At 39.8% G+C, this 12888-nt stretch overlaps 1 protein-coding gene across 2 annotated transcripts in view; it reads left to right on the plus strand.

Moving 5' to 3' along the window:
- The window catches only part of LOC113908960 (synaptojanin 2 binding protein), a 38516-nt gene that overhangs the window by 19645 nt on the left and 5983 nt on the right, over positions 1-12888 (plus strand). For both annotated transcript variants that reach the window (XM_027569732.2, XM_027569731.2), the window contains exons 2-3: positions 1977-2113; positions 12044-12139. In XM_027569732.2, the coding sequence (XP_027425533.2) occupies positions 1977-2113; positions 12044-12139 (233 nt within the window). The remainder of the gene's footprint in view (positions 1-1976; positions 2114-12043; positions 12140-12888) is intronic.

Consider the following 12888-nt stretch of genomic DNA (forward strand, 5'->3'; position numbering starts at 1 on the left):
TTATAGAAAATTTCAGTAAGATTTCCTCCATTCTCCTTTTTGGCACTGTTCTGTAGCTTTCAGTAACCAGTAGCAAAGTCCCTCTTCTCTCTAAATACTGTATTGCATTTAGTTATTTAACACATGCTCCCTGTACCCCAAGTCCCCAGAGTCATCTGTAGCATTTGGTGAAGATGTTAGATTGGAAAGATTTTCTCCAAGTAGTTTGTGCTGGTATTGTGAGAGGCTGGTTGTCCTCAGCCACCTTACTCAAACCTATCACAGTTTTGAAGTAATTTCAAAGCCTTTATTAATCAGGCTTCACCTACCTTTCTGTTTTATCTCATCACTACCTACCATCCCCTTTCCACCCACTATGATACAAATTAAGAGTGTTCTAAGAGAAACCGTTTAGTAACTTAAATTTTCATACCCTTCTCTTCAAGGAAGTTAAAATAGTCATCTTTCAGAAGGAGCTCTTGCTATCCTGTATCTTAAACCCTTTTCATTCTCTAGCTGAGATAGTCTGTCCACAAGGTATGCTATCTAAATGAGATGTTTCCTGCTGCTTCTCTCCCTTTCGCCATATATTTCCTTAAATCATAGATTGATTTGCTAGTACTTATGTTAATACTGCGAGCTTCACACATAAGCTTTCATCCCACCAATGGGGAGTATTTTTTAGAAAGCCCACATATGTCTCCTTAAGTATCTGTTTTCTACTGAAACCAATAGTAAGCTGGTGATTATGCCTATTCCTTCTAATCGTGCCACCAGATTTTTGTTTTTTAATTGTTTTCTAAGTATTTCTTTTCTCTTGGCACTATGGCTATGAATTCTACAGTATCTGACAGAAAGAAAACCCCAGGGAGGTTCCTATTTTTTCCTTTCCTTTTTAATGCATAGATAAAATCCCTTTATAACAATGGTTTTTGTATAGTGAAATTCTTTCCACAACTTAGTGGTTTGTCCATGGAAATGACACTTTACTAGTCTTATTTCTTTTTAAAATTTTATTTTATTTTATTATGGTAAGAACACTTAAATGAGACCTACTCTTAATAGATATTTAAGTGTACTGTAACATTATTGTTATCTGTAGGCACCAAGTTGTACATCAGATCTCCAGAACTTATTCATCTTCGTAACTGAAATTTTATACCCATTTAAGTTAGTCACTTAGAGAAGCAAAGGATAAAAGGGTGTTCGCCAGGGGTTTGGGCAAGGGGGAGAATGGAGAGTTGTTAATCCGTGGGTAGTAAGTTTCCTACAGTGAATAAAACTTGGCAAACTACCCAAATTCACGGTTGTTTGTACTGGAGGTAGAAAAGGAAACTGAAGTTGGTGATTTAGTCCTATTATTGAAGCTTCAGTTAACTTTCTGGTTCCCAGGATTCCTGCCAACGTCTACACTCAAAATAGAAAAATAAATGAAACTCCTAAGACCATTTCTTCCAAAACACCTCCATACACAAACTGTCCTGAACATTGGGAGAAGGGAAGTATGAATGGGTAGCTTTGGTTAGGAATCTCTTCTCCACTGAATTAAAGATAGTTCATTTCCAAATTAGTTAAAAGCATGGCTTCTCATGAACACAGCTCACCCTGTTACATTAATAGCAGGAAAGTCAAGAATTGGGTCCTTTAAATGCCGCCAGCAGAATCAAAATTGAATGTGAACAGAAGCACATCTTATAAGAATCACCATTATTCTTTCACTGAGTTTAGTAGAGATCTTTTTATATTCAACAAACTATGTTGATGACCTGCGTTTATGTTTTTAGTCTTGCCTGGTCTAAGTGCCCAACTCTGGGTACTCTTGACCTCTGTTGATGATACTCTTCACTGGCTTTGCCCAAGTCTGTTGACCAGTTACATCACAGTTGACTTGTCAGCCTCCCCTCCCCACTAGAACTTTCCTCTTTCTCTCTTCTTCTCCTCTAATCCCTTTCTTCTTCACCACTATCTCCTTTACAACTCCTCCATGATTTTCTCAGGGCTGGGCTTCAACATCGTCGGTGGCACAGATCAGCAGTATGTCTCCAACGACAGTGGCATCTACGTCAGCCGCATCAAAGAGAATGGGGCTGCGGCCCTGGATGGGCGGCTCCAGGAGGGTGATAAGATCCTCTCGGTGAGACCTGGCTTCGGCCTCCTTCGCTGTTCCTTGCTCCCTAGACCCCAGTTCTTACCCTTGGCCCCTTCCTTGGGAAGAATTCTCCCTGCCTTTTTGGGTCTGGAAATACCTGGATTGTAGAATTTGGTGGGAGGGACCTTGATTAGTCACCTTTTCCAAACTGAACATAGAGCAAAGAGGGTAATTCCTCACTTGATAGACAAGGCATATTCAGTCCAGAATGTGAAGCTACTTAGACAAGTTCCAAAGAAAGTTTCAAAAGACAGGGAACAGGGAGGGATGAGGGTCTGATGTGGGGGAAAGGGACTTAAAGCCCACAATTGTTGTCCTTCAGTTATACTTTATCACCTCCCTTTTGTTAATTGAAAGACTAATGTGTGTCTTCCTTTACACCAAAGAGACACAAAAGGAAGGTAGGAATTAAGTGTCCTTTTTAGACTCAGAGCCCTTCTCACTCATCATGAAGATGAAAAATTGGAATGCATTCTCATTTGGGTATCTGTCCATTGGGCTCCCGTTTCACTCTGCTGTTTGTAATAAGACACTATATGGTGAGCTTTAATTTGATTCTTTTCTAGAAGTTCCTCAAGGGCAGGGACTAGATATTTTTTTAACCTTTTGTATCCTTGCACAATGTTCATTATATGTTTAACAAGTGAACAAGTTGAGAAATTCAGGCAAGCCCAGAAAGGTTGGCTGATCCAGAATATAAATATAGTATCATGGATGGTAATATCCTATTTTTGTCCTTCTCACCCACTATTTTGCCTCTTTTCAGACCATTAAGCTTCTCTTAGATCCTGTTTTTTAATTTGTGAGATACAGATATCTTTTATCTCAAACAATACTGAGAAGTTTACACGTAGATTATTTCCTATAGCTGCCTGGAGAAAGACATCCTAAAAACATGAAATCAACTTGAGTGGTACATTAAGGAAAATTTAAGAGTGGGTTGTTAAAAGTATAGTATGTAGGTAGAAAGTACGCAGTTTAAAGTGATGTATACCACATTCTCTCCAGAACAGTGGGACCTGGGTTACATTTTGGAAAGTACAGGGATTAAGAGGACAGCCATATTATTCAGAAAGGTTTGGTGAAAGGTAGACTGTTGAAAAATAAGAATGGTTAGAAGTTTTTGAGCACCGTATGCTGAGCAATATGCTGAGAACTTTACATCTATTTAATATTGTGATAAGCCTATGAGGTGAGTACATTTATTATGATTGTTTTGCAGCTAAGGAAGTTCAGTCTTGGTGAGGTCAAGCAGCTTACCCAAGGTCACACAACTAGTAGGTGGCAGAGGACTAAAACTGGTCTGTCTGAATTTGGAGCCTCTACTCTTAATTAGTATGATGTACTGCCTCATAAGAGGTAAATGAGGAGCTAGGACTAGGTATCCTAAACAGAGAGTTTCATGGTGAATTAATAGATTTTATGTATGGTTTTATATAAAAACTGAAATCAGTCTTTCTATAAAGGATAGAATTAGGGGGAAAAGGTCACATAGCTTAGTATGAGAGAACTTATTAGACATAAGCTAAGATGAACAGCCTTTCTTATGTGGACCATTGCCTCATAGAGAAAAGAAATTATTGGAAGGCCACTCAAGTTTTTTTTTAAAGGGTATGGTAAGAGATAGGTGTCCATGCAGAGAAAAGTAAATGTCAAAAAAAAAAAAAAAACTCAGCTCACTTCACTTTAAAATTTATAGCAAGGAGGATTTTACTTTTCAAAGTAAAAGAAATATGAGAAATATTACAAAGATCTATACAAGATATTAAATATTACAAATATATATAAGACATAAAAGAATGATTCAAGTTTATGTATTGGCCAATTAAGACATGGGAAAGAAGAGAGGGAGGAAATGCCTGGCAAAGAAAAGGCAAAAATATAAGACAGATATGGAGAGAAATGAAGACTGAGAAAGAGAAAATGAAGCATATATACAAGAGGTGAAGGCCAGCATATTCTCTTCATTCTTTCTAGGGCTATCTTATTTGACTTCAGTTTCCTTTCCAAGAGTTTGCTCCAAAATTCTTGTTTCTAGACCCCGTTCCTAAGAAATACTGCCTCTGTTGCCTCTCTCACCATCTTCTCTGCTCTCTCCTTAAGTGAACTTGTTGGGCATTAACCGTTAAATGGTTATGTCTCCCTTGTAGCTCACTCTCTCCCTCTGATGTTCTTAAGTGCTCTATTACTGGCTTTGGAGTCTGTAAAATGGTGATGCTGAACTATTTATTAGCCTTTATTCTCATTGCTTCTTTATGGGTTTTTCTACTCTCTTCACATAGGTTATTTTTCCATGTTGTAAAATATGCCCCAACTCTTTCTTTTAACTTTTGCTAATCAGACTAAGAACATGTCACTTCCTTACCATATCCAATCTGGATAATTAATACAAGTCTCATTAAGTGATCTAGATTTCCTGTGAGTTATTATTGACTATTAATTTAATCTTTCCATTTCTCTCGAAATAATGCCCATGTTTTGTCTTAATTTCAGGTAAAATGAAATAATTGCATGACTTATGCAATTTCCTCTTACCAAAAGTTAAGCGTGATCTCTGTGATCTCTGTTTAATGTTAAACTTTAAAAAAATGGGGGTGGGGAGGAAGAAAAGAAATTTTTTTAACTAATGTAAATTATTTTTAAGACCCTATTGCATCTGACAACCATGAAACAAAAACAGATATTACCAATGGAATGAACCTGAAGTTGAGATGAGGGCTGGCGATAGCGATTCCTCACCCAGAGTTTATTTTGTGTGTGTGATGGTGAGGATGATTTAATATTTGTATAGGTTACCAGGGAATCTGGAGAAATTTTATTTTTGTGGAAAAAAAATGTAAACTATCTAGGTTTGTCATTTCCCTTGTGTGTCTGCCTAAATGAAGGCAGCTGGATAGTCAAGAATAGTCCGTCCTCGGTGAGCTCTACATTTTTATGAAGCTCAGGGTGATGTGAGCTGATTACTACATTGAATAGATGAATATTCCCTTTTTTTTTAAAGATCTTATTTATTTATTTGACAGAGAGACAGTGAGAGAGGGAACACAAGAAGGGGGAGTGAGAGAGGGGAGAAGCAGGCTTCCCGTGGAGCAGGGAGCCCGATGTGGGGCTTGATCCCAGGACCCCGGGATCATGATCTGAGCCGAAGGCAGATGCCCAACAACTGAGCCACCCAGGCGTCCCATGAATATTCACTTTTGACCACACCCCTTATATAACAAAATGGCACCGATCAGGCCACTAGTTTAAGCTGCGTTTTATGTTCTCATCGAATAGAATTCTTAACTTGGTGAATGAAAGAGCTGAGTGGTCCTCAACATCTACAACTACTGTGCTTGACAGCCTGTGCTTGACACCATGCCAGGTGCTATGGACTGATTTGAAAAATGAAAGATTTGTCTTTGCCCATAGCTTAGAAATCAGTGGGAAAGACCCACCAGTAACCCTCATCCAGTCAACTGCCAAGACATTGAGATATGCAGAATCCTTTAGACAAAGGATGCCTCGAGGCACTTTGTCCTCCTACCTCAGTATCCTCAGCAGGTAGGCTTGTAGCTGACACGGAGTAAGCATGCAGTAAGTTAGCTGCTCTCTGAATGCATCATAGCATAAAGGACTTTTTTGGTTTGGTCTGATTAATTAGAACTAGATAATCTGTTTTTTTTTCCTTATTCAACTCTGACAAAAAAAGAACCCCCCCCCTTGTGATTCATTTCAGGATCTTGGCAAAAAAAAAAAAAATTAAAATATCCAGAGTATAATCTGTGGTCAGTGCTTATTAAACTGAGTCCATTCCTTCTCTAAATCATCTACATTTATATTATTTTATAGTTAGAGTTCTTGAGGCAATTCAAAACTATTAATCATCAAAGGATAACTAATTTGGGGGTATGTGGGTGGCTCTGTCAGTTAAGCGTCCAACTCTTGATTTTGGTTCGGGTCATGATCTCAGAGTTGTGAGATCAAGCCCTACGTTGGGCTCCATGCTGGGCATGGAGCCTGCTTGAGATTTCTTCGTTGCCCTCTACGTCTCTCTGTCTCTTGTTTCTCTGCCTCTCTAAAATAAATAAATAAATGAGTAAATAAAAGTCACACAGGTGAAAAGTTAAACTTTAAAAAAAAGAAGAAAACTAATTTTAACTCAATTTACTCATTTCCTAAGGCAGAAAATGGGAGACTAATTTTTAAAGATTGCTCACAACCATAGTTAAGGCAAAAAAATTGTACATTTCCCCATCTGGTAAGCAGAACACCACCATTTCAGTTCTCTGAACATTCAGTCAGCAGAATTTTCTAGCATGTTGCAAATCTGCCATATCTCAGGTTCAGTGAAACCGTGCCATGAGTTAAGAAAGCTGAAGTAGCAAGTTTAGCAGCGTTCTAAGATTTCTCCATTGAGTAGCTCTCGGGACTAAAAGTGAGGTCCAAGGACTATCTGGCCATTATTTGGGAGCTTATTAGAAATGCAGAGTCTCAGGAACCCTCCCAGACTTACCGGATTCAAAATCTGCATTATAGCAAGATCCCTGGGTGTGAATAAAGTCTGAATAAATTGTGAGCAGTAAATTGCTATAGGCAAGTGTTATTCAGACGTTTTAAATTATGACCTATAATAGGTAATACACACACACACACACACACGCATGCACGCACATACATAACACACATGTAATTGAAGCAAAGCTCAAGAAAATAGTATTTATCCCTTCTATATGTGATACATTCTATGTTATGTTTTCTTTTAATTCCACTGTTTTAAAATTAAATACTGGTCTTGACCCACTGATTTAACTTCACTGTGTTCTGTGGTGGGTTCGTAGACTCATATTTGAAAAAATCACTACTTTGGTAAATGGAAAATCATTAATGAAACTCTGTGTATGCACAGAATTTGTGTTAAATAGGGTAAGTAGGCTGGGTGTAGAGACCAGTTAAAGATTGGTTCAGGCAGTTTAGGTTAGAATTGACTCACTTGGAGTCACTTGGAGCGCTTGTGAAAGCATGGATTGCTTTTAACTTATAAGTTCCCCGGTGAATGCTAATGCTGCTGGTTCTGGGTCACACTTTGAGAACCCCTATTCTATATTAGTATGGAAGGTGACAGAGTGAATTCCACATATATTTAAGAGTAAAATCTATGGAACTTGGTGGTTAGTCAGTATGAGGTAGAATCTAAAAATGCTTAGAGGAGGCAAATATTGGAAAGCTAATTTGGCTTTGGATTAGAGGTGACCTTATCAAGAGACAAAGAATCATAATTTGTTTTATGGGGCTGTTTTTACCTTGGGCAAAGGATAAGAAATGATTCTTTAAAAAAGAAATTCCCCTTGACTGTCTCAAGGGCCTCTTGTCTGGGGTCTTATTTTTTTTAAAGTAATTAGAGTTAATGGTCCTTTTATATTAGAATACCTTTAGGCCTAACGAGGAGGGTTGAAAGGCACGATTGGTATAATTGGCTTACGCTCTGTATGGCACCTTCTTTTGCCTGATACCACCAATGTCCTTCTTCCCCATGAGCAGAAGGAGGCTCAGGTGAGGACCACGGTTACACACTGAGTCACTGGCAGGCAAGGCTGCTGGCAGAGTCCAGGCCTTTCAGCTTGGTAAAATGTTGAGAATATGTCAGTCAGGCTTTTCCGGGGTGCAGTCTGCAAGCAAACCTCAGGAAATCATGTGACATTTATTATACTCAAGTGTTGTTCTAAGTACTCTTCAGATATGACAGGGGTTATAATGATGAGTTTTGTGATACAGCCTTTCCAAGTTAGTTACAGTAGAATGTAAAGTGATAGAGTATAGGGTAGAGTTCACTTTGAGCTTTACGATAGTTAACTAAAATGGAGATTCAAAGCAGTAAATCAGTCACATCTAGCAGAATTATCTAGAAAGGTCTTGTCAGTGACTTGGCACTTGACTCAATTTTATCTAAATTTTAATGCTGCTTCAATATATGCACATGAATAAAAATATTATAAACACCTTATATTGTTATACAAATCTCTAAAATTTTGAAAGTGTATAACATATTAGATAGAAATGAAACTGCAAAACCAGTAAAAATTCAATTTACAGTATTAACGTGATGGATAGCAATATGTTGCTGAAATAAAATCCTTGCTTACAGTGTAAATTTCTATGGCTTAGTGTTTTAAAGTGAAGGTTTTACAGCCAGGCTATTTGAATCCTGGCTTTGCTACTTCCATTCTATATGCCCATGGACAAGTTGAATAACCTTCCAGGTTTTATCATCTATAAAATGGGAGTTCCTAAGTCATAGGATTATTGTGAAAACTAAATAAGTTAGGACATGTAAAATGAAGAGACAGCTCCAGACATGGTAATAAATATGCAGTGATTCCTGTCAATCATTGCTGACTGTGATTGCAAAGATGATTTTGAACTCAGTACTCCTGCCGTTGAGTGTGATGTAGTGACTCGGTTCTCCCCCTTGTATTCTTATCACTAGGAAACGTGGCTCTGATACTGAGCGCTGTTATATTTGGCATTTGTTGACACGACCGCATCATTAACCTAACTTCTCTGTCTCTAAGAGAAAATACCTCTTTCCTTGCAATGGAAAATACAGTTATCGCATGGGCTAGATGAGTTACGCGAGCCTTCCCACTATCGTCAGCAATCTCACACCTATTCTTTCCCTCAGGAATTAACTAGAAAGTTGAGATGTTGAAAATTCATTGTGATGGTTCTAGGACTCCTGAAGTTCTTTCCTGTGGCATGTTTACCAAAACAAACAAAAGGCATAATCAGAAGGTGGCTTGGTAGCATGAAATCAAAGTCTATCAATTAGAAAACTATATTCACTTCTACACTATAGGTAGCAGGGCTGATCCTGTTTAAGATTAATCTTGGAAGATACATAGAATTTTTAAAAAGGGAATGTATTCAGATGGTGGAAATAGAGCACAGGCATGAAGGTAAGGATCTATGTTTTATGTCCTAGGGACAGTGAATTATGTGATGTAGATGCTGTAGACCTTTTTCGTAATTCCCTTTATGAAAGGGAATAATGTGAGATTAAATTGAGGAAGTGGGTTGGAGCCACTTCCTGGAGAACTTTGCACACCAGAATGAGAAATCAGGCATGCACTCTCTTCTCCCCTGCGCCCAGTTTTGTAGAAACAGAATGGTCCTTTAGGAGGCTTGATCTGGAGACGGCGTTTGAATAGGATAGAGTAGGGGAGGGCCTAGAGGAAAGTGAATCAGTGAGAAGGTGAACACAATAGTTCATCTAAAAGTATCTACCACCTAAAGAGAGAGGCAATTGAAGGAAAATAGCGTGAGAGGAATGGTATTATTTTAGGGCTTTAGGATTTGATAAGGTATTGTATGTGAACATCGACAGGGAGTGGAGTTGAAAAATATCAGAATTTTAGTCTGAAGGAATGGTTGTGGCAATAAGAGGGAAGGTGAGATAGTCTGGTTTTGTGGGAAGTCAAAAGGAGGCTTTGGATATGTTGAAGTGGGGTGTAGCAGAATATTCCAGTACAGGCACCCAGCAGGAAACTGGCAAGTCCAGAAGTAGAAATAAGGATAAAAAATTTGGGAGTTGTCTTGCAGAGTACAGTTGAAATTGTGAAAGATCACCATGGGAGAGAAAATACGGGGACAAAGGACTACAGACATTGAGGAATGCTTACTTCCCTTAAGAAGGAAGGAGAAGAGGAGGAATTGGGAAAGGAATCCTTCAAGAACTAAGGGAGCTAAGTCTTCAGAAGCTGAGACCAGAGAGAACTGCAAAAGGGAGGAGGTCTGGCAACTAGGAAAGGGCTGTAGGACTTGCTGATTGGAAGTCACTGCTGCCCCGCAGGACAGAATATTCTTGCCTGCTACCTGGTATATGCTGGCCGTATCAGGGACTGGAGTGCACAGCTGCAGAAGACGTGGAGGCAGGGCTCTCAAGCGGCTCTTCAACAAGTCTGGCAGTGAAAGGAAGAGGGCTGAAGATGGGAAGAGGCTGCTAATGGGTTCCAAGAAATATTTATACTTTTTTCTTTACAGAGGAGGATAATTTTAGTTGAGAAAGAGCAGAGAGCAATAAAAATGAAGGAATCAAGAGGAGCAATTGATCACTTAAGTTCCCTAAGAAGGCTAGAAGGAATGTGACCGAGAGTACCAGTGGGTGGTTTAGCCTTGGTAAAGGAAACGGATCTAATGCAGAAAGAAGGGCAAAGCAGCAGTGAGAGGCTATCACGAAACTTTGAAAGGGAAGGAAAGGACATGGAGTGTGAGGAGTTATCAGTATTCTCAAAAAAGATAAGGCAAAGGAATCCGGAGAGAGGAGAGAGGATCAGAGTTGGGGTTTGATGATAGGAAAGGTCTGGAACAGCTGCTGCTGAGCATTCGTTAGGGAGTTGACCAGGTGAGTAGAATGGTCATAAGGATACAGCAAGTGTCAGCCAGCATGGATCTGTGCTGGGAAGTATGAGTGTGTATTTTTCCCCAGGAACATTAAACTCAGTGATGACAAGGAAAGTAAATGCAGTGTGTTGTGCAGGACTGGAAAAATGGCAGAAGATCATGGGGACAAGGGATTCTAATAGTTTACGAAGTGCTTTGTTGAAAAAGCAGCAAGAACTAGATGGGTAAGGATGCGGGTAAAATCTGAAAAGGTTATTAAAGGTTTTGATGAGGATGATGAGCAGATTCAGTAGAGGAATAGGAAGTGTGAAGGGAGTAGAGATCGTGGTCAGTTTTCTAAGAGTAAGGTAGACAGTCTGTAACACCAAAGTGTTGTTAGAGTAATTCACCTAGTGGGAGATTGTGTGGAGGAATGATAGGAACCTCTTGGAGAAGGAAGACAGTAACAAGGAAGATGAGAGCCTTGAATAAATCGATGGCTTGATCTTCAGCAAAGAACAGTTTGTGAGTCCAGGTGGAAGAACAGTAGTGCAGAAGGAACAGTCAATTGCAAGGGCACTGTAACTTAACTCCCGATATTTAAAAACACTAGCCCTAGCTCCTACACTTACTATGACTTTGGGTAAATTATCTACCTTGCTAAGCTCCAGTTTCTTCATCTGTGAAAACAAGATAAAAATGGTGCCTACCTCATAGGATTATCGTGACAACAACATTAGACAGTGTATGGAAAGCATACAGCACAGAACCTAGCAGGTAAATACATGAGGTGTTCTTGCTGCTATTGCTGTTGATGATGTTGACGTGTACAAAAGATGTGTGGATCTTGCATAAAGCGGGCTATGCCGTGTCACCGAGTATGGCATGGGGTAGATGTCACTTGTGGACAGTGTCATTCCTAACACTAAGAAGTATTAATACCACTGGTCAGCTCTCACCTCTAAATGGTAGGACTGACCTACACTGAAGCATTTTTTTTTGGGAATTTATATCATCAAAGAAGTACTGTAAAATTAGTAAATTTGTGGAGGATGGGAGTGTCCATGGAATCAAGGGAAATTGTTCACAATTGAACAAGACCAATAGAAGGGGCTAGTAGGTTTGCACCATATCAAAATAAATTGTTTCATAGAGTTATATTTCTAGAGTTTCATAAAGTTGTATTTCTAGAGTTGAAGCTAGCAGTGCCAGGGATTAGCAATGTAAAGGCTAGGGTGGTAACCCAGAAGACCAGGTTACTGTAAGGAAGCAGGCCGATGCTCAGGGAAGACACACAGGTACAGTTAACAGAAACCCAAGCTTCAAAATGAGACAGGCGGCAGGAGCTGAGGTGGAGAGACTACCTTTTTTTTTTTTTTTTTCTAAACCTTGGAACCTCAGTTCTAGGAGAAAGTGACTCTGAGTTCTAGGGTGCTTGCCCCATTCTCCTAGTCCTTGGAATTTTGCTCTGTAGTTTTTAAATGTTTAGTCACATGAATATAAATCTTTGACTTATGATTCTACCTCTCTTACTACTTTTCTTGCTGTTTTCAACAGGTAAATGGCCAAGACCTAAGGAACTTGCTGCACCGGGATGCTGTAGACCTTTTTCGTAATGCGGGCTATGCTGTGTCCCTGAGAGTGCAGCACCGGGTAGGTGTTATTTGCAGCCAGCAAGCTGGCACCACTTTTGTATCCTTCTTGGGAATGAAGCGTACAGCGTAATCCTCAGTAGTGCATTTGGCTTTTTTCTTTCTTTCTTTCTTTCTCACTCTCTCGAAAAGCTCGTCTGGCACAAGCAGGGGCCTTCAGGGAGTTCTGCTTATCATGAAAGGAAATTCAAACTAGGTCCTAGCTTCCAGGCGATGTACCTTAAATGTAAAGCTTGACAACCAAATTAAAATAAATGGGGAGGGGCGCCTGGGTGGCTCAGTTGGTTAAGCATCTGCCAGTCAGCTCAGGTCATGATCCCGGGGTCCTGAGGTCGAGTCCCGCATTGGGCTCCTTGCTCAGCGGGAAGCCTGCCTCTCCCTCTCCCCTGCTTGTGTTCCTGCTCTCGCCATCTCTCTCTGTCAAATAAATAAATAAAATCTTAAAAAAAAATTAATATGAAGAGGGGCGCCTGAGTGGCTCAGTCAGTTAAGCATCCAACTCTTGGTTTCAGCTCAGGTCATGATCTCAGGGTCGTGGGATCGAGCCCAGGCTCCACACTGGGCATGGACTCTGCTTAGGATTCTCTTTCTCCCTCTGCCCCTTACCCCACCCCCTGCACCTCCCTGCCCCCTGTTTACTGGCTTGCTAAGAAAAAAAAAAAAAAGTTGAAGAAATGCCACCGAGCCTCAAAAGGGAATGCGTGTTAGGCAGTGGAAAATTATTACCACTAGGATATGATTTCTTTTTAC

Source organism: Zalophus californianus, chromosome 6 (genome assembly GCF_009762305.2).
Source record: "Zalophus californianus isolate mZalCal1 chromosome 6, mZalCal1.pri.v2, whole genome shotgun sequence".
Lineage (NCBI taxonomy): Eukaryota > Metazoa > Chordata > Mammalia > Carnivora > Otariidae > Zalophus > Zalophus californianus.